Source organism: Jaculus jaculus, chromosome 18, assembly GCF_020740685.1.
Source record: "Jaculus jaculus isolate mJacJac1 chromosome 18, mJacJac1.mat.Y.cur, whole genome shotgun sequence".
Lineage (NCBI taxonomy): Eukaryota > Metazoa > Chordata > Mammalia > Rodentia > Dipodidae > Jaculus > Jaculus jaculus.
The window spans coordinates 14,676,106-14,696,974 of record NC_059119.1 but is presented as its reverse complement, the minus strand read 5'-3'; the positions used below and the strand labels follow the sequence as shown (position 1 = coordinate 14,696,974).

Genomic DNA, 20,869 nt, shown 5'->3' with positions numbered 1-20,869 from the left:
GTGACAGAGAGAAAAAGAGGGAGAGAGAGAGGGAGAGAGAACGGGCACACCAGGGTCTCCAGCCACTGCGAACAAACTACAGACGTGTGCGCCCCCTTGTACATCTGGCTAACATCTGGCTAATGATTGGGTCCTGGGGAATTGAGCCTTGAACCGAGGTCCCTAGGCTTCACAGGCAAGCACTTAACCGCTAAGCCATCTCTCCAGTCCTTTCTTTTTTTTTGTCTCCCCCCCACCCCGAGGTAGGGTGTCACTTTAGCTCAGGCTGACCTTAAATTCACTATGTAGTGTCAGGGTGGCCTTGAACTCACAGTGATCCTCCTACCTCTGCCTCCGAGTGCTAGGATTAAAGGTGTGCACCACCACGCCCAGCCTTTCATATATATGTGTGTGTGTGTGTGTGTGTGTGTGTGTGTGTGTGTGTGTGTGTGTGTATTTTATTTACTTATTGGAGAGAGAAAAAGAGAGTGAGCGCACCAGGGCCTCCAGCCACTGCAAACAAACTCTAGATGCATGTGCCACCTTGAGCATCTGGCTTACATGGGTCCTGGAGAGTCAAACCAGGATCCTTTGGCTTTTCAGGCAAGCGCTTTAACTGCTAAGCCATCTCGCCAGCCCTTGGGACTGTCTTTTTAAGGACAGAGGTTTAGTATGTAGCCAAGGTTAGCCTAACACTTGTCTGCCCCTTCCCATCTCTTCTTTCTTGTTTTTTTTTTTTTTTGAAACAGTTTCACACTGTAGCCCAGGCTTGCCTGGAACTTAAAACAATCTTCTTCTGCCTCAGTCTCCTAAGTACTGTGGTTATGGGTGTGAGCCACTACTTCCAGTCCACGTGACTTTTGGATTAATTCTTCTGTGTTGATAGATAGCTAGAATTAATGCTTAAAAGAGCTGAAATTTGCGAATACCCAGTTTGTACAGAGCTGTCTTGGAAATAATTTCCTGCTAGTTTCTTTTACAACCAGTTTTGGACTCTTAAGCAAAGCCAAACCTCGTCCATACCTTGCTTCAGAGCTAGTTTCTGTTAGCAGTAATGCCTTATCAGTAATAATAGAAAAACCCAGCAAGCTGGTGGCATTCACTAAGTTTTACCAAACTGTGGTTACTTTTTATTTTCCCCTATAAATTGACAAACTGTCATGCCTTTCTTCTCATTTCCCCATATTTTCAAAATCAATAGGCACTGGACAGATACCCAGTTGTTTAACTATGGACATAGGTCTTTTCTTTTGGTATAGTTTAAGAACTCTTTCATAGACATTCTAGATTTCCTTTTCTTTTTTTTTTTTTTTTTTTTGAGGTAGGGTCTCCTTCTAACCCTGGCGGATCTGGAACTCATTCTGTAGTTCCAAGCTGGCCTCAAACTCACAGGGATCTTCCTACCACTGCCTTTCGAGTGCTGGAATTGAAGGCATGTGCTACTATGCCTGGCTTTCTTATAGACATTCTTATTTATCTAGCAAAGAATTATGGAAGGTGTTACACTGCCTTACCTAACTTTGTAGTAGACTTGTAAGTAGATTTTCAGTTGGTCCAGAGTACTGTGGCTGGAGTGATTGTGGTAGATCCCCCCACAGACTGTGAAGTCACACTAAGTATGTGTTGCTACACTGACTCCTCTACCTCTCACAGAATCATTTCTCAAGAAGTAGTAGCAAGTTCTACCGTCTTCCTTTCTTGAGCTGCTTCAGAACAGATGGGCATTCAGCATGTGTGAAGAGGAAAGCTGCTGAGAGAGTAGAACGAGGAATTGGCAGAACTAAACTTAGTCCATTTTTGCTAGTTCATTGATTTCTATTATCTTATTTACTTTTTTTTAGCTTTCCTATTGTTATTTCTGTATTTACTTAGTTTCTTTTTATTTTTTCTTTTCTTTCTTTCTTTTATTTTATATGTTTTTTGTGGTAGGAGCTCACTTTAATCCAGGCTGACCTGAAATTAGTTTCAGGCTGGCTTTGAACTCACAGTGGTCCTCCTTTAAGTGCTGGGACTACAGGTACACATTACCAGCCACTGCAAACAAATTAAAGATTCATGTACCACTTTGTGCATCTGGCTTACATGGGTACTGGGGAATTGAATTTGGGCTGTCATGTTTTGCAGGCAAGTGTCTTAACTGCTGAGTCATTTCCCAGCCCCCCCTTTTTTAAAAAAATATTTTTTGTTCATTTTTTATTTATTTATTTGAGAGCGACAGACACAGAGAGAAAGACAGATAGAGGGAGAGAGAGAGAATGGGTGCGCCAGGGCTTCCAGCCTCTGCAAATGAACTCCAGACACGTGCTCCCCCTTGTGCATCTGGCTAACGTGGGACCTGGGGAACCGAGCCTCGAACCGGGGTCCTTAGGCTTCACAGGCAAGCGCTTAACCGCTAAGCCATCTCTCCAGCCCCCCCCTCTTTTTTGAGATAGGGGTCTCACTGTAGGCCAGGCTGACCTGGAACTCACTCTGTAGTTTCAGACTGGCCTCAAACTTATGGCATTCCTCCTACCTCTGTCTGGACAGTGCTGGGATTAATGGTGTATACCACCGTTCCCAGATTTGTTGTCTTTCTTAAAGGAAGGGAAATATTCCTTAATATTTCCCTTTAATAAGATCTACCCATGTGACATGATTCATTTACTAGTAACATAGGTATTGGGCTGGAGAGGTGACTCCGTGGTTAAGATACTTGCCTACAAAGCCTAAAGACCCGGGTTTGATTCCTCAGTACCCATGAACACAAAATGGCCCATGAATCTGGAGTTCATTTACAGTGGCTAGAGGCTCTGGCATGCCTATATATTTTTTCTCTCTCTTGTTCTTTCTTTATCTCCTTAAATAAATAAAATAAAAAATTTAAAAATATTTAAGTATTGGTTGCTCTTTATATTCCATTGCCAACCTAGGTGCCAGGACAGATCAGGGAATAAAAAAGCAAGACATAATTTTCTTTTATTTGTATTCTAGAGAGTAGTGACAGACAGTAACTGAAATATGCAATATGATAGTAATAAATGCCATAGAGAAAAATAAGTAGACAGGGGCATTTGGGGAAAGGGAGGGTAGAACTTGCGATTTTAAATAGATTGGACAGAAAATATTATACTGAGGAAGTAATATTTCCAAAAAACTGCTCAGAATATGGGTGATCAAGCCATCAGTTGTCTAGAGAAAGAGTGATCTTGGAGAAGAAACTCAAGTGCAAAGCCCTTGGATCTCAAACATGCATGATGCTAGAGGCTAGTATGGCTGATGTGGGTGAGCTAGAAGTAGATTAGTTGGCCAAATTATATGTAGCATTTTCACTTTGGCTATTTATTTATTTATTTGACAGAGAAAGAAAGAGAGAGAGAGAGAGAGAGAGAGAGAGAGAACGAACATAGGCACACCAGGGCCTCCAGCCACTGCAAACAAACTCCAGATTTGTGCATCCCCTTGTGCGTCTGGCTAATGTGGGTCCTGAGGAATCAAACCTGGATCCTTTGGCTTTGCAGGCAAATGTCTTAACCACTAAGCCATCCCTCCAGCCCCACTTTGGCTTTTATTGCATATTTGACGAGAAACTTTTATAGGGCTTTGAGCAGAGGACTGACTTGATTTTATTATTGTTGTTACTATTAATATTTTTGAGACAAGTTACCATGTATCCCAGGTTGGCCTTGAACTTGTGGTTCTGCTGTCTCTTCCTTCATGCCTGGTATGTACAATGCTTAGAGGTCAAACCCAGAACTTTCATGCATCCCAGGCAAATGCTTTACCACTTGATGTACATCCCCAGGCTGATTTTTATCTATAATTTTGTTGTAGTCAGCTCCTTTTTTCTGGAACGAACATCCAATCAATACAGTTTATGGGAGAAAGGGGTTTATTTCAGCTCACAAATTCAGGGAAGTTCCACCTGTGGTGGAAGAAGCTGACCGCCTTCAGTAGATCCAAGCAGAGAGAAACCACCCAAATAGCCAGCCCCACAAGCAAGCATGAGCTGCCAGAAACCAAACTGCTCTCCACACACCTCTGGGCTGGAATTAGGCCTGTTCCCAGTGTCACATCCCTGTAGCAGGAATGTACATGCTGGGGGCTGAAATGTAAACTCAGTTTTAATAAAACATCTGAGTCTGTGAGGCCCTACATTTACACTGACATATTCAAATACCACTTTTGACTATTATCAACTATTTTCTTGAGGCAGGATCTTACTCTGACCTAGAACATAGTCTATGGCCCAGGCTGGTCTTGAACTCATGACAGTCTTCCTACTGCAATTTCCTATGTGCTGGGAGCCACCAGCACAGCATGGTGTGTGTCACTATGCCCAGGTCTATGGTTTTATTTTATTTGTGTGTGTGTGTGTGTGTACCATGATGTGCATGTAGAGGTCAGAGGACAGCTTTGTGATGTCTGTGCTCCATCTTTGAGGCAGTTTCTTTTGCAAATGAGCTGCCAATGAATATCAAACTAGTTGGCTCATGGTCTCTGCATTCTCCTGACTCCATCTCTCATTTTTATAGGCGCTTTGGGATCACAGATCATGTACTACTTTTTCTTTTCTTTACTTTTTTTGTTTTTTGAGGTAGGGTCTTTCTCTGGCTCAGGCTGACCTGGAATTCACTATGGAGTCTCAGGGTGGCCTCAAACTCACAGCGATCCTCCTACCTCTGCTTCCCAAGTGCTGGGATTAAAGGCATGCACCACCGTGCTGGTTCCATGTACTACTTGCATCTGGCTTTACATGGGTGCTGGGGAGTTGAACCCAAGCTAGTCCAAGCAAGCACCTTTAACCACTGAACCATCTCTCCAGCCCCTAAAACTGTGATTTTAGATGTGACTTCTAAGAGTGTGAATGGTTGACTAGGAAAGTCAAGAGGTTGATGTCTGAGTCTGAAACTGCAAAGGAACCAATAAAGCAGGACGAGAAGGGAAATGGCCAATAAGAAAGAAAGAAGAAGGGAACCAGAAGCTGGGCATAGTGATTCTAACACTCAATTCCAGAAAACAGAAGGGTCTCTAGCCTGGGCTGCATAATAAGTTCTAGGCCAGTCTGGGCTACCTAGTGAGTTCCTGTCTCAAAAGAGAGAGACAGAAAAAAAGAGAGAAAGAGATAGAAAGAAAGAAAGAAAGAAAGAAAGAAAGAAAGAAAGAAAGAAAGAGAGAGAGAAAGAGAGAGAGAAAGAATAAGCTGGGCGTGGTGGCGCATGCCTTTAATCCCAGCACTTGGGAGGCAGAGATAGGTGAATCACCATGAGTTCGAGGCCACCCTGAGACTACATAGTGAATTCCAGGTCAGCCTGGGCTAGAGTGAGACCCCACCTCGAAAAACAAAACAAAACAAAACAAAAGAACAACACACCACCAGGAGAGTGTGATGCCCTGGAAGGAAAGGACATTTTATTTTTGGTAAATATTTTTATTTATTTGGAGAGAGAGAAAAGAGAATGGGCACACTAGGTCCTGTTGCCACTGCAAACTATATGCACATGCCACTTTTGGCATTTGGCTTTACATGGGTACTGGGGAATTGAACTGAGACTTCCAGCTTTTGCAAGCAAGTACTTTTAGCTGCAGAGCCATCTCCAGCCAGGAAGGACATATTTTTAAATATTTATTTATTTAATTTATGAGAGAGATTGAGAGGGGGGGGGAGGGAGAGAGGGAAGGAGGGAGGGAGAGGGGGGACATATATAGAGAGAAAATGGGTACACCACAACCTGTAGCCAATGTAAATGAACTCCAGACACATGTGCCACCTTGTACATCTATCTGGCTTACATGAGACCTGGAGAATCGAACCTGGGTCCTTTGACTTTTCAGGCAAATGCCTTAACTGTTAAGCCATCTCTGTAGCCCCTGCAGGAAGGACATATTTTAAAGATCAGCTAAATTAAGCTGGACATGCCTCTAATCCCAGCACTTGGGTGGTATTCTGTCTCTAACAAAAGCTTAAAAAGGAAAGGAAAAGAGAGGAAAGGAAAAGGAGAAGAGTTGCTTGTGGATATGGTTCAGTGGTAGGGTGCATAGGGTTCTTGACTAGCAATATGCATGGGCCTGAGTTTGATCCCTAGCACTGGGGAAAAAAGATTTTTTTTTAAAAAAGAAACATTTGGGTTGGAGAGATAGTTTAGGAGTTAAGGCACCTGCCTTCAAAGCCACAGAACCCAGGTTTCACTCCCCAGGACCCAGAGCCAGTTGTACAAGGGGCACATACAATACATCTGGAGTTTCTTTGCAGTGGCTGGAGGCCCTGGTGCGCACCAGTTCATTCTCTGTCTCTCTCAAATAAATAAAAATATTCATTTATTTTATTTTATTTATTTTTTTGTTTTTCAGGATAAAGTTTTGCTCTAGTCCAGGCTAATCTGGGATTTACTTTGTAGTACCAGGCTGCCCTTGAACCCACAGCAATTCCTCCTGCCTCTGCCTCTGCTTCTCAAGTGCTAGGATTAAAAGTATTTATTAAGGGTGGGCTGGAAGATGGCTTAGCAGTTAGGGCACTTGCCTGCAAAGCTAAAGGACCTCGGTTTGATTCCTGAGGACCCACATTAGCCAGATGCACAAGGTGGTGCATGTGTCTGGAATTTGTTTGCAGTGGCTGGAAGCCCTGGTGCGCCCATCCTCTCTCTCTCTCTTACTCTGCTTCTTTCCTTCTCTCAAATAAATAAATAAAAATAAAATATTAAAAAAAATTTATTAAGCTGGGCATGGTGGCATGTGCCTTTAATCCCAGCACTTGGGAGGCAAAGGTAGGAGGATTGCCTTGAGTTTGAGGCCACCCTGAGACTACATAGTGAATTCCAGGTCATTGTGAGCTAGAGTGAGACCTTACCTCGGGAAAAACAAAAACAAACAAACAAAAATTTATTAAAAATATTTATTTTGGCACTGGAGAGATGGTTTAGTGGTTAAGTGCTTGCCTGTGAAGCCTAACGACCCCGGTTCGAGGCTTGATTCCCCAGGACCCATGTTAGCCAGATGCACAAGGGGGTGTATGCGTCTGGAGTTCATTTGCAGTGGCTGGAGGCCCTGGTGTGCTCATTTTCTCTCTCTTTCTCTGTTGCTAAATAAATAAAAATAAACAAAAAATTTTATTTTGCTGGGCGTGGTGGTGCATGCCTTTAATCCCAGCACTTGGGAGGCAGAGGAAGGCAGATTACTGTGACTTTGAGGCCAGCCTGAGAATACAGAGTGTCATGTCATACATGTCAGCCTGGGCTAAAATGAGACCCAACCTCAAAAAACCAAAGGAAAAAAAAGTGCATATGCATTTGTGTGTGTGTGTGTGTGTGTGTGTGTGTGTGTGTATGGAATTTATTTATTTGAGAGACAGAGAGTGGCAGAGAGAGAATGGGCATGCCAGGGCCTCCAGCCTCTGCAAACGAACTCCAGATGCATGTGCCACCTTGTGCATGTGGCTTATGTGGGTCCTGGGGAATCGAACCTGTGTCCTTTGGCTTTGCAAACCAGCGCCTTAGCTGCTGCATCATCTGTCTATAGTTCCTGAATGGGCTTTTCTAAGGTGCTCAGGTAGCATCTATTAGCACACATCATTCCCTTCATCCTGATTCTTTTTTTTTTCTCAATTTTAATATTTTCCATGATTATAAAAAGTATCCCATGGTAATACCCCCCCTTTCCCCTTTGAAATTCCATTCTCCATCATATCCCCTCCCCATCTCAATCAGTCTCTCTTTTATTTTGATATCATGGTCTTTTCCTCCTCTTATGATGGTCTTGTGTAGGTAGTGTCAGGCACGGTGAGGTCATGGATATCCAGGCCATTTTGTGTCTGGAGAGAGCATGTTGTAAGGAGTCCTACCCTTCCTTTGGCTCTTACATTCTTTCTGCCACCTCTTCCGCATTAGACCCTGAGCCTTGGAAGGTGTGATCGAGATGTTACTCAGTACTCCAGTCACTTCTTTCCAGCACTATGATACCTTCTGAGTCATCCCAAGGTCACTGCCATCTGAAAAGAGAAGATTCTCTACCCAAAGTGAGAGTAGCGTTAATATAAGGGTATAAATATTAAGAGAAGTGCTTACTGGGCAGTTTGATAAGCATAGTATACACATTTTTCCAGACATCATCAGATGTTACACCCCTAGGGATCATGACTACCCCTGTTTTAGGTTCTCAGTATCAGGGATGTGTTTCCCCCCATGAAGTGGGCCTGCAGTCCAATTGGAGGGCAGATGGTTTCCACCATGACGGACTTGCCACTATTGCACCTGTTGGCTCATTTGGGCTGCCTGGCCAATTACAAGGCTTGCAGTGTCCACTGCTGAGTATCTTCACTGGTGCTATCTTTCTCTCACTGAACTATATGTAGAATGGCTTCTTTCCAGCTTTCTGTCAGCTGGTCTACATGGAGGAGGTTATCAGCTTAGTTCCAGCAGGATTTCTCAGTGGCCTTGCAGCCCAAGTATGCTGATTCTTTTTTAAAAATTATTATTATTTATTAATTTGAGAGAAAGAAAGAATGGGTGTACCAGATCCTCTAGCCACTGCAAACAAACTCCAGACAAGTATACCATCTTGTGCATCTGGCTTTATGTTGGCACTGGGGAATTGAACTTGGGGCCTTGGGCTTTACAGGCAAGTGCCTTAACCATTGAGCAATCTCTCCAGCCCTTTTAAAATATATTTTTTATTTTTATTTATTTGAGTGAAATAGGGAGGGTGTAGAATGGGCACGCCAGGGCCTCCAGCCACTGCAAATGAACTCCAGACATGTGCGCCCCCTTGTGCATCTGGCTAACGTGGGTCTTGGGGACTCGAACCTGGGTCCTTTGACTTTGCAGACAAACGCCTTAACCACTAAGCCATCTTCCAGCCCAATTTTGAGTTTTTAAATTCCTGACTGCCTGCATATCAGCCCTTGGGAAAGGCATTTGCTTCCACAGCTATCAGCCTGATGTGCTAGTGTTGCAGAATAAGCTGTGTGGAAGCCTCGACACAGCGGTGTATCTTTGCTCTCGTTTACCTCTTCTCTACAGGGGATCTTTAACCAGTTTCAGTGTAGCAGCGAGAAAGTGCTTCCATCTGACACTCTCCGCAGTGCCCTGGCAAAGACTTTCCAGGATGAACAACGCTTCCAGCTGGGAATTATGGATGATGCTGCAGAATGCTTTGTAAGTGCTGGCCTTGGCCCTCTTTGAAAGGGGTGGGACTGTTGATAGCTTCCATCAGTGCCTGCTTTATGATGGAATTAACTGTGCCCTCATCTCTGTAGTTAGAACTAGGAGTTTCTCTAGCTTCTCAGAGCTTGAGAATCTATATTACTGCATGTGAATTGCCAAGTGGGTTTGTTCTTTTCCTTCAGGCTTATGATAGTTTAGTGCTTGCCATTGCCTAAAGTAGTGGCTATCACCTTCAGAAGAGTCAAGGCATATTATAGTACATTGCTGGACTGGACTCTCAGAGTTTCTGATTCAGTAACCGGGGATAAGGCCCAGTGATAACCCGGCTAGCCATCTCTAACAAGTTCCCTGGTGATGCTGATATTGGTGTTGTTGGTCTAGGAACCACAGTTTCTTGCACATCTCTATTTCTAAAGATAATAAGTATGGAGTATAATGTGCTATAGAATATAGACAGCTTTAGTATTTTAAAAGAAGGTTTTAACTCTTGTTTTCTGAGGCAGGATCTCACTTTGCAGCCCTTGCAGAGTTGGAACTCTCTCTGTTGGCCAGGCTGGCCATAGAGCTGCAGGGATCCTCTTGCTCTGCCTCCTGAGTGCTAGCTTATGGACATGTGTCACCACACCTGGCCAGAAGTGCTAACTTCAACTCTTCTGAACTCTGTGGCCTATCTGTGAGACTTCAGAGACTGTCTGTGGTACTGTGTGTGGTGCTACACACTCGTAATCATCACTAAGGAGGCGGAGGGTCAGGAACTCAAGGCCAGGCTTGCCTCTATAATAAGTTACAGGCCACACTGGGCTACAAGAGGTGCTGTCTGAAAAAAAAAAAAAAATTCAGGGCTGGATGGCTCAGTTGTTCAAAGCACTTGCTTGCAAAGCCTGCCAATTCAGGTTGGATTCCCTAGCACCCATGTTAGGCCAGATGCAAAATGTATTGTATGCAAAAAGTGGTGCATGTGTCTTTAGTTCTTTTGCAGTAGCAAGAGAGCCTGGTACCCTTCCCCTGCAAATAAATTAAAAATTTTTTTAAAATTTAAGCCACCATGAACTTAATTAATTTAATTTTTAAATTTTTACTTATTTGAGAAAGAGGAGCGAGAAAGAAGCAGATAAAGAGAGAGACTTGGCACACCAGGGCCTCCAGCCACTGCAAACAAATTCCAAATGCATGTGCCACCTTGTATGTCTGGCTTATTTGGGTCCTGGGGAATTGAACCTGGGTCTTTTGGCTTAATATTAATCTCAGCACTCAGAAAGCAGAGGTATGAGGATCACTGTGAGTTGGAGGTCAGCATGAGACAACATAGTGAATTCCAGGTCAGCTTGGCCTAGAGCAAGACCCTACCTCAAAAAAATGCCAGCAAAAACTATTTTATTTATGAGAGAGAGAGTGAATGGGCATGCTAGGGCCTCTTGTCACTGTAAATGAACTCCAGACTCAGGTGCCATTTTGTGGGTACTGGGGAATGGAACCCAGCCTGCCAAGTTTTGCAAGCAAGCACCTTCAACTGTTGAGCCATCTCCCCAGCTCTTATACAATGAATTTGTGTTTGTTTATCGAGGTAGGGTCTCATTCTAGCCTAGGCTGACTTAGCATTCACTCTGTAGTCTCAGGGTAGCCTTGAGCTCATGGCGATCCTCCTACCTCTGCTCCTGAGTGCTGGGATTAAAGGCGTGTACCACTGTGCCTGGCTGTTCCCCCCGCCCTGATTTATTTTTATTTATTTATTAGAGATGGGGGAAGGGGGTAGAGAGAGGATGAACGTGCTATTGCCTCTAGCTACTGCAAATGAATTCCAGACACATGTATCACCATGTGCAACTGACTTATGTGGGACCTGGAGAATCAAACCTGGGTCCTTAGGCTTTGCAGGCAAGCTCCTTAACTGCTAAGCCATCTCTCCAGCCTTTTATATGTGTGTGTGTGTGTGTGTGTGTGTGTGTGTGTGTGTGTGTGTGTGTGTGTATATATATATATATATATATATATATATATATATATATATATATATATATATGGTCTCACTGTAGCCCAGGTTGATCTGGAATCTGGAATTCACTATGTAGTCTGAGGCTGGCTTGAGACTATTCAAGGCAATCCTCCTACCTTTGCTTCTCAAGTGCTGGGATTAAAGGCATGTGTCACTATGTCCAGCCAATGAATGTTCTTGAAATGAAAAAATGATACATAGGGAGAGCACATTCATGGTTGCTAGGGTTAGGAAAAGTAGATGGATAGGTAATGCTGTAAAGAGATAGCATAAAGGAGCTTTGTGGTGATGGAAGTGTTCTGTATTTTGATTGTGATGGTATGTAATTTATACGTGTTACAAAATTGCACAGAGCTTCAGAACCAGATGAATTCATTTAAAACAGGTGAAATCTGAATAAATGATAGATTGCATTTATGTCTATTTGTTGGCTTTACCCTCCCCCCCGCCCCAGGTAGGGTCTCATTCTCGCCCAGGCTGACCTGGAATTCACTATGTAGTCTCAGGGTGGCCTTGAACCCATGACGATCCTCCTACCTCTGCCTCCTGAGTGCTGGGATTAAAGACATGCACCACCATGCCCAGCTGGCTTTAATTTTTTTTAAAGGTTAGAAAATAGGAGTTAGTCCAACTTTAGGAAGGTTGTTATTTCTTTGCTCATTTGTTTATTAAATGTTATTGGAATACTATCTTCATTCTTTTTCTGTTAGGAAAATCTCCTGATGAGAATTCACTTCCACATTGCTGATGAAACCAAAGAGGATATATGTACTGCCCAACACTGCATTTCTCACCAGAAATTTGCAATGACACTGTTTGAGCAGGTGAACCCTATCTATCTCCATCTCTTCTTAGACTGTTTCTTGGAGAATCCTTTATCCTGGGATGTAGGGTCTTAAGTGGGTCCAAAACAGTTCATGACTCTGGCTGCTTGGTTTTCCTTTCTTCTCCTGGCCCAGTGTGTATGTACTAGCTGTGGTGCCACTTCGGACCCGCTGCCTTTCATCCAGATGGTGCATTACATCTCTACTACTTCCCTGTGGTGAGTCTTACAAAATTCCTTACTGTACTGTTGGGTGCTGCTCCAGTTAACTGGGTTTGAACTGAAGGCCACCACATAGTTATGTCCTTATTGCTGAGTCTGTGCAATATTTCAGGATCTCAGAAGAGTTGTTGAAAAATAACGTTTGTTTTCCTTTTTCCTTCTCCTATCCTCCCTTTTTCTTAGGCTCAGTACTGGCCAGCAAAGTGGGAGGAAAAATGGGGATTCTATGAGCTTTGGATTTTGGGACAGGTAGAGGCACTCACTGTGTTTGTGGGACACTGAGGCTAGTCAGGACAAGGGGCTGTGGTAAAGTGGGCAGAGGAAGAAAATCAACTGTGTGAGTCAGGAGTTTGCATGAATGTTTCTTGTTTTCTTTGTTTAGCCATAACTCAGTACAGCTTTCCCATGACCCTCTTTCTTTTTTCCATTTTGAAGCAATCAGGCTATTTGTATGCTAGAAAAGCGAGAAAAGCCTTCACCAAGTATGTTTGGTGAGCTGCTTCAGAATGCCAGCACAATGGGGGACCTGCGGAACTGTCCGGTAAGTAAGTTCAGTTGTGTGGGATTCAAGATAAGAGAGAAAACCTTGGCTCTATAGAATTGAGGCAGAGCCAGGTGGAAACATGTTGACCTACCTTATATATTTCAGAGCAACTGTGGAGAGAGGATCCGCATTCGCCGGGTGTTGATGAATGCACCACAGATTATCACAATTGGGCTGGTATGGGATTCAGACCATTCGGACTTGGCAGAGGATGTCATTCACAGTCTGGGCACCTGCCTTAAGCTAGGCGATGTGCGTATCAGTTGCCTTTATCTATAACTTAGAGTTCTTGTGTCTTAGCATTGTTCAAGAATTGAACAAAATGTATATTCTCTGTGACAGTTACTGTACAGGTTTGGATGCTTGTGTTTGTGTGGAGATACATGGGCCACATGTGTGCACTCACCTAGCTCCTCTGTGAGAGTCTTGTGGAAGAAATAGCACAACTTTGGTCTTAAAGGACAGGATGACAGAGCTTAGCTACTAGTAAAAAAGTCAATTAATTTATAGAATTACTGTATGCTCTACCCATCTGTCAGTTTATACTAATATGGTATATGGTAGTGTGTTTAACCATGGGTGGTGGTAAGATTCAAAGAGTGAGCAGTCGTGAGTAGAACTGCTGTGGGTACTGAAGGAGGTAAAAGATGGGTGGCCTGAGCTCAAGAGCATGAAATTTAGTCAGAGTTTTGTTGAAGGAGTCTTCGGTCTAGAAGGCAGTGAGACAGCTTGGAAGATAATTAAGTGGTTTAAAAGTTTTCTGTGTATTGATTTCAGAAGACAGGGGAAAAGATGTCAGACTAGGTCTTATCAGCTCCATGCTGTAGAGGAGGTGCAGCTGGTGTTTTCCTTCTGTTCTAGAAGAACCAGAAAGGCTGGTTTTGTTTGTATGGGTTTCTGCCTAGGAGAGTCTTTTTTTGTTTCATTGAAGCCAACGACTCAGAGTCGATGTACTCTTTGGGGTCTTCTTTTTGATTTTTGCAAGAAATCTGATGGGAGTAGGTTGGTTTTCCATCATAAAATCTTTTAAAGGTATTTCTGTACTATATATGTGTGTTTTGTACTGCTCCTGGTTTGTTTTTTAAAAAATATTTTATATTTCTTTATTTAAGAGAGAGAAAGGGAAAATGGGTGCACTGGACCTTTTAGTCACTGCAAACGAATTCCAGGTACCTGCACTACCATGTGCATCTGGCTTACATGGGTACTGGAGAATTGAACCTGGGTCCTTAGCTTCTCAGGCAAGCACTTTAATTAATAAGGCATCTCTACAACTCTGATTTTTAAAAAAATTATTATCTCCACCAAATAAGTTGCTCAAGTCCAGAATCGCTTTATTCAAATAATTTTGTCTATCTCTTAATGTTCAGGGCATTGCTAAGCAAGCACCTAGGAGTGGGGATGCTGTTAGCTCACACAGCTGTAAGCGCTTATTCTTTTTTGTTTTTGTTTGTTTGTTTTTCAAGGTAGGGTCTCACTGTAGTCCAGGCTGACCTATAATTCACTATGGAGACTCAGAATGGCCTCAGACTCATGGTGATCCTCCTGCCTCTGCTTCCCTAGTACTGGGATTAAGGCGTGCACTGCCACTGCACCTGGCCTGTAAATGCTTCCTCTAAGAGCTTTCTCAGCCTCTGCGTAGGACGGTGTTTATATTTATGAGGCCAGCAGAAAAAAAAAAACCTTTGAAATTTGAGAACTAGATAATGTTTTACTTTTCAAATTTCCTGGCTCTTCTTCACCCATTCCACCACCCTTGGGGTAGTGTTTGTCTGGTCTAGGCTGATGTGAAATAAACTGTGTAGCCTCAGGGTAGCCTCAAACTCATGGTGATCTTCCTACCTTTGCCTCCTGAGTGCTGGGATTAAGGTGTGTGCCACCACGCCTGGCTTCTCTGGTTCTCTTATGTTAGGCCCCAGAAAGAAAATATTGAAAGGTATAAGAACCATTATCACTTGAGAATTTACTCAACAATATCTGTCTTGCTTTTTGCCTTTTTAGGTTTTTTGCTTTTCTTCTCTCCTTACTCTTATTTTGGTCTGAACAGAAACTCACTATGTAGGCTAGGCTAGCCTCAAATTTATAATCCTTTTGCCTTAGTCTCCAGACTGTTGGCCTCTTCCCCCCCCCATTTTTTTTTTAAATTTTTTATTTATTTATTTGAGAGCAACAGACACAGAGAGAAAGACAGATAGAGGGAGAGAGAGAGAATGGGCGCGCCAGGGCTTCCAGCCTCTGCAAACGAACTCCAGACGCGTGCGCCCCCTTGTGCATCTGGCTAACGTGGGACCTGGGGAACTGAGCCTCGAACCGGGGTCCATAGGCTTCACAGGCGAGCGCTTAACCGCTAAGCCATAATCTCCAGCCCACCCCCCCCCATTTTTAAAAAGAATTTTAATTTTTAAAAAAATATTTATTTATTTATTTAACAGAGAGAAAGAGGGAGAAAGAGAGATGGGGAGAGAGAATGGGCGCGCCCGGGCTCTAGCCACTGCAAATGAACTCAAGACATGTGCACCCCCTTGTGCATCTGGCTAACGTGGGTCCTGGGAAATCGAACCTGGGTCCTTTGGCTTTGCAGGCAAACACCTTAACTGCTAAGCCATCCCTCCAGCCCTAATTTTATTGTTTTTAATTGACAACTTCCATAATTATTGACAAAGACCGTTTGACAGGCTTGGCTTTTGTGTTTACTTCAGCGAATCATCTAGACTATCAAAATTATCTTGGATCAAGGGGAGGAGAAACAATTCCATACCTTCATGAAGAAGTGTTGATGACCACCAGATGCACCTACCTGTATTCCCAGCCTTTGGAAGTTAAGAGAGGCAGAGAGTCAGAAGTTTAAGGTTACCCTTGGTTATGTGGTGAATTTGAGGCCAACCTAGGTTATATGAGGCTCTGTTTCAGCAAAACAAAATAAAGAAATGTTCTGTGAATGCCTACAGGCTCAGCATTAAGGAAGCTGAGGCTTGAGAATTGTTACAAGTTTGAGGCCAGCCTGGGCTATATGTAGTGAGTACCAGCCAGAGCTATAAAGAAGACCCCCATCTTAAAAAAAAGATGGCTTAGTGGTTAAGGTGTTTGCCAGCAAAGCCAAAGGACCCCTGTTTGATTCCTCAGGACCCGCTTAAAGCCAGATGCACAGGATGGTGCATGTGTCTGGAGTTTGTTTGTAGTGGCTGGAGGCCCTGGTGTGCTTATTCTCTATTTGCCTCCTCCCTTCTCTCTCATAAATCAAATCAAATCAAATCAAATCAAATAAATAAAATAAAATAGAAATGTTGATTGCTGTTTTTTTTGTTTTTTGTTTTTTTCCTGCAGCTGTTTTTCAGAGTCACAGATGACCGGGCCAAGCAATCTGAACTGTACTTAGTAGGAATGATCTGCTATTATGGCAAACATTATTCTACATTTTTTTTTCAAACTAAAATCCGCAAATGGATGTATTTTGATGATGCTCATGTCAAGGAGGTGAGAACATTATAGCCCTCTTGAAGGATATGCTGACTGACACCAAAAGCAAAGATATTAACTTATCATCAGTGTTTATTTTTTCTTTGATTTTTTATAATAGAAAAATATTTTATTTGTATTGTATAAAATATTTACAATCATATAGAATATATAGAGTTACTTTTTTTTTTTTTTTTTTTTTTGGTTTTTCGAGGTAGGGTCTCACTCTGGTCCAGGCTTACCTGGAATTAACTCTGTCATTTCAGGGTGGCCTTGAATTCATGGCAATCCTCCTGCCTCTGCCTCCCGTGTGCTGGGATTAAAGGCGTGCACCACCATGCCTGGCTAGAGTTACATTTCAATAGCAACTGTATACATCTCATGAAACCATTTCCCTTATCAAAGATGTAATTTGTAACCTCAAATAGTTATGTGTCTGTCTCTCCTGTTACAAGTAGACGACTTCAATTAAACAAACTTATGAAGGTACATTCCTCTGATTTATAAAAGTTGTAAACTAGCAGGTCAATCCAGACAAAACAGTAACTCTCAGGATCAGTCCACTTGTGAGGTCAGTGTTCTTCCACCCAGGCTGTAAGAAAAGGTGTCTTCAACGTCATGCTTAACATTACAGAAAAGACAAATACAATTCTGGTTGGTAATGAGAAAATGTCTACTTTTTCTTTGATTTTTCTTTTTTTTTAAGGTAGGGTCTCACGATAGCCTAGGTTAACCTGGAATTCACTATGTAGTCTCAGGCTGACTTTGAACTCACAACAATCCTCCTACCTTAACCTCCCACGTGCTGGGATTAAAGGGGTACACCACCACACTCAACTATTTTATTTTTATAGTTAGAATTGTATGATATACTTTGAAGTTTTATATCTACTCACCTGCTTAATTGTTGTTATCATTTTTTGTTGTTATTCTGAGACAGGGTCTCACTCTGTAGTCCAGGCTACCCAGCACTCACTGTGTAGCCCAGACTGGCCTGAAACATGTGGCAATCCTATTGCTTCAGCTTTCTGAGTGCTGGGAGTACAGGCAAGAGCCGTCACTCCTGGCTTTTAATTGTTAAATTTATGAGAGAATTAATGTGGTATCTTCTAATAAATGTTTAGTTCTTTGAGGATAAGCAGAGTATATCATTTGTTATTGTCTCTGAATCCCCTCACCAGACATTGGACAAAACTCTGTATTTAGGGTTGGCAAAGCATCTTTTATTTGTTAATTGATTGATTTCAGCAGGAATAATACAATGTTCAAATTAGGTTACATGGAAAAAGATCTGGAAAAATTAGGTTACATGGTTAACATAAAGGTCAGTATTTTACATCTTGGCATTATGCAGAGATAGTTTCTCTCAAGGTTGTTATAAATTATTTACTCTTCTAGTATAATTTCTGTCAAATGTTTTTATCAGGATAACATGCTTCTTAGGATAGTGTAGGGAAAATGGAAAATGTTGATACTTAGAGCCAGAAACTAGCTCTTGTCTAAGCCATGGACTTTCTGAATAAAATGGTTTAGTTGGTCTACATCAACTAAGAAGCCCCTTGTGATCACATTAGCAGCTATGAGTACTGATAACTATTAATATGTGTACTTAAAGCATTCTCTTATAAATAGTAAAGTCTTTGTCTCATGACCTTATTTCTTTTCTTTTATGTGATTTTTTTTTGTGGGATGTTATAATGAGGTACTTAAATTATTTAATCATTAGGATTTTTTGACACATACTTATAATATTAAATAAAATTTGTATGTGAAACCAGTTGAATCATGCTTTAATTAAAATAATGCTAAGTCAGTTTAAGTTTGGGGAACATCTTTTATGATGCTAGTTGTTTAACTGGCAGAGCACAGCTAATATCTCCAAATATGCCTGGATCGAGCTTGAGATGGTAGGAGATGGAAATTGGGTCAGATTGCTGTTTACATGGCTCTTCTGTCTCTCTTTTTGCACTGTGCTCAAAGAGCGGAATCCATCACAGGGCTAAGGGTGAGAGGTCAGCTGTCTATTCTAAGCAGCTTGACATTTGATGTCCTGCCTTGTGCGAACTCTTGAATTTGACAGTCATTTGTTTCAAGGCCACAGAGTTCCTGCCTGCCTTTCAAGTTCATAAATTAGAGGATTTTAAATTAGTTGAAAACTGTGGAAGTGCAAATTTTAAATGAGGACTTTAATCTGATATCTATAAAAAGAAGTCACGAGGACAAGTTCCTTCACATAGCATATCCACCTTTGAGAGCTCTTATTCATATTTCAAAACCAAGTTAATTCTTTTCACAAAAATAAAAATAATTGGATTCATACATTGTCATAGTATTTTAATGCTTTCTAAAAGGGTTTTTTAAAAAAAAGATTTGACAAACCGGGTGTGGTGTCGCATGCCTTTAATCCCAGTACTCGGGAGGCAGAGGTAGGAGGATTGCCATGAGTTCGAGGCCACCCTGAGACTCCATAGTGAATTCCAGGTCAGCCTGGGCTAGAGTGAGACCCTACCTCGAAAAACCAAAAAAATAAAATAAATAAAAAAGATTTGACAGAAAGTCAGTAAATTTAGGTCTAAGGTCATTTTTGTCATCTCTAGCCAATTATTTTGTTTAGGAAGTACAATGGGAAGGTGGGTTTTGAATGGATGTGAAGCATAAGTATAATGTTTTGGTGTTTCTGATTCAGATTGGCCCGAAATGGAAGGATGTGGTAACCAAATGCATCAAGGGTCATTACCAGCCTCTGCTGCTGCTTTATGCTGACCCCCAGGGTACCCCGGTATCTACCCAGGACCTGCCTCCCCAAGCTCAGTTCCCGTTGTACAGCAGGACATGCTATGATAGTGAAGATTCTGGTAAGCAATCTGACTCTCACCCTCTTCCCTCCCCACTCATACTTCCATGTTGAGCAGTACTGATCTCCTTGCCATGAGAGAGAAGTGCAGACTTGTGCGGAAATCTGACCCCTCCCTCTCAGGCTTTGTTTCCTTCAGATTGCAGTGCTACAAGATTGCAAGTGTTGACCAGATTAATTTGCACCAACCTAAAAGTGAGAGGAAAATTGTGCTTGTTGACAGATACAAAACTGATTAAGCGTCACTTCAGAAGTTAGCCTCCAAATATTATTGAAGAGGATTGATTTTTATTATCAGTTTAACGGTGACTTATGTGGTTAAGAAATAATGAGTTACTACAAAGCCATTCATTTTTTGGGGCAGATGAGAGTTTTGCTTTGAAATCCTAAGTACATGGTGATAATCCTCAGCTTAATTGTTTACTTCTAAGTTACTTATTTAGGATTTATATCATGTTTTCATATAGAAATGCTTTTCAGCTTGATAGCCAGTTGTAGCCCTAGTAGTTTGGTTTTGATTTCTGTGAAGGGGGAAGAAGAATATTCTTTCACTCTTCTCTTGTGGATCTAGGACTGGCTCTTAGTGTATTTTTTGAACAGAAGGTTTTTGACTTTGAAGTCTTTCCTCCCCTCCTTTGCTTCTCTTTCCTGCTTGGTCCTGTGTATGCATTTGTGTGCATGTGTGTGTCCCTCCCTCCTTCTCTCCCTCCCTCCCTCCCTTCCTTTCTGTCTCTTTCTTTCCCTCTCTTTCTCTGTCATTTGTTTTGAGACAGTGTTTCACTTTTTAGCACAGACATCTTAGAACTCACTATGTGCCTATGCTGTCGTCCATCTCACAGTGATCCTCCTGCCTCAGCCTCACCACACCCAGCAATTTTCCTGCTGTTTTGTATTCTACTCAGACCTGCACTGCTTCTCCCTGCAGTCAAACACCCATTTGTCATTGTCCTATTGTGCTTAGCTCAGCTCAGCTTCAGAAAAAAGCCTTCTACCAGACTAATTCATGTGAAAGATGAATGACAGCCCTATAATTTCTCAGCTATTCAAATGTACATAAAGTGACATTTATGACAGTATGGGAAGATTATAGTGGAGGTGAACAACTGGTACATATGGTAGGTTGACTTGGAACTTCCCATCTGAATAGATCGTATTATTTCTCACAACTTTTTCATTTCTTCTGCTCACCTCCTCCCCAATAGATTTTCTAGAAACTTCATTTTTTCACAGTGGCAGGAAAGTGAGGGCTTCACCAAGGTCGGGGCAGGGGTGGGAGGAATCGTATGTGTCTGGATTACTGGGAAGTTAGGTGTTGGCATATTCTTCTCATGTTTCCTTCTAGGAAATTTTTGAATTATGGTCCTTAACTATAGTCATCTCTTCTCCTCATCTCCATTACTGTTCTTTCTTTCCTCCCTCACTTTTGCCTATATGTCTCCTCCTTCCCCCAGGGAGGGAGCCCTCCATCTCAAGTGACACTCGAACAGATTCTTCAACGGAGAGCTATCCCTACAAACACTTTCACCATGAGTCTGTGGTCAGTCACTTCTCTTCTGATTCTCAGGGAACAGTCATCTATAATGTGGAGAATGATTCCATGTCCCAGAGCAGTCGGGACACAGGTAGGGACTTACACAGAAGACCTTGCTTACTTGATTTTATTTCTACTTAGGAAAAAAAACAAACAAACTAGGGGGCCTGGAGAGATGGCTCAGAGGTTAAGGTGCTTACCTGCAAAGCCTAAGGACCTGTGTTTGATTCCCTAGTGCCCACGTAAAGCCAGATCCACAAGGGGGCATATGTGTCTGGAGTTCGTTTGCAGTGGCAAGCCTATTCACACACACACACTCTCTCTCTCTCTCTC

At 42.3% G+C, this 20,869-nt stretch overlaps 1 protein-coding gene across 14 annotated transcripts in view; it reads left to right on the top strand.

The window, feature by feature from the left end:
- The window catches only part of Usp54 (ubiquitin specific peptidase 54), a 112,196-nt gene that overhangs the window by 57,317 nt on the left and 34,010 nt on the right, over positions 1–20,869 (top strand). For 8 of the 14 annotated variants that reach the window (XM_045137196.1, XM_045137201.1, XM_045137192.1 and 5 more), the window contains exons 4-12: positions 8,970–9,104; positions 11,817–11,930; positions 12,066–12,148; positions 12,335–12,400; positions 12,587–12,692; positions 12,801–12,947; positions 16,020–16,169; positions 18,838–19,006; positions 20,457–20,627. In XM_045137196.1, the coding sequence (XP_044993131.1) occupies positions 8,970–9,104; positions 11,817–11,930; positions 12,066–12,148; positions 12,335–12,400; positions 12,587–12,692; positions 12,801–12,947; positions 16,020–16,169; positions 18,838–19,006; positions 20,457–20,627 (1,141 nt within the window). The remainder of the gene's footprint in view (positions 1–8,969; positions 9,105–11,816; positions 11,931–12,065; positions 12,149–12,334; positions 12,401–12,586; positions 12,693–12,800; positions 12,948–16,019; positions 16,170–18,837; positions 19,007–20,456; positions 20,628–20,869) is intronic. The other 6 variants (XM_045137199.1, XM_045137198.1, XM_004657919.2 and 3 more) reach the window with 3 other exon arrangements.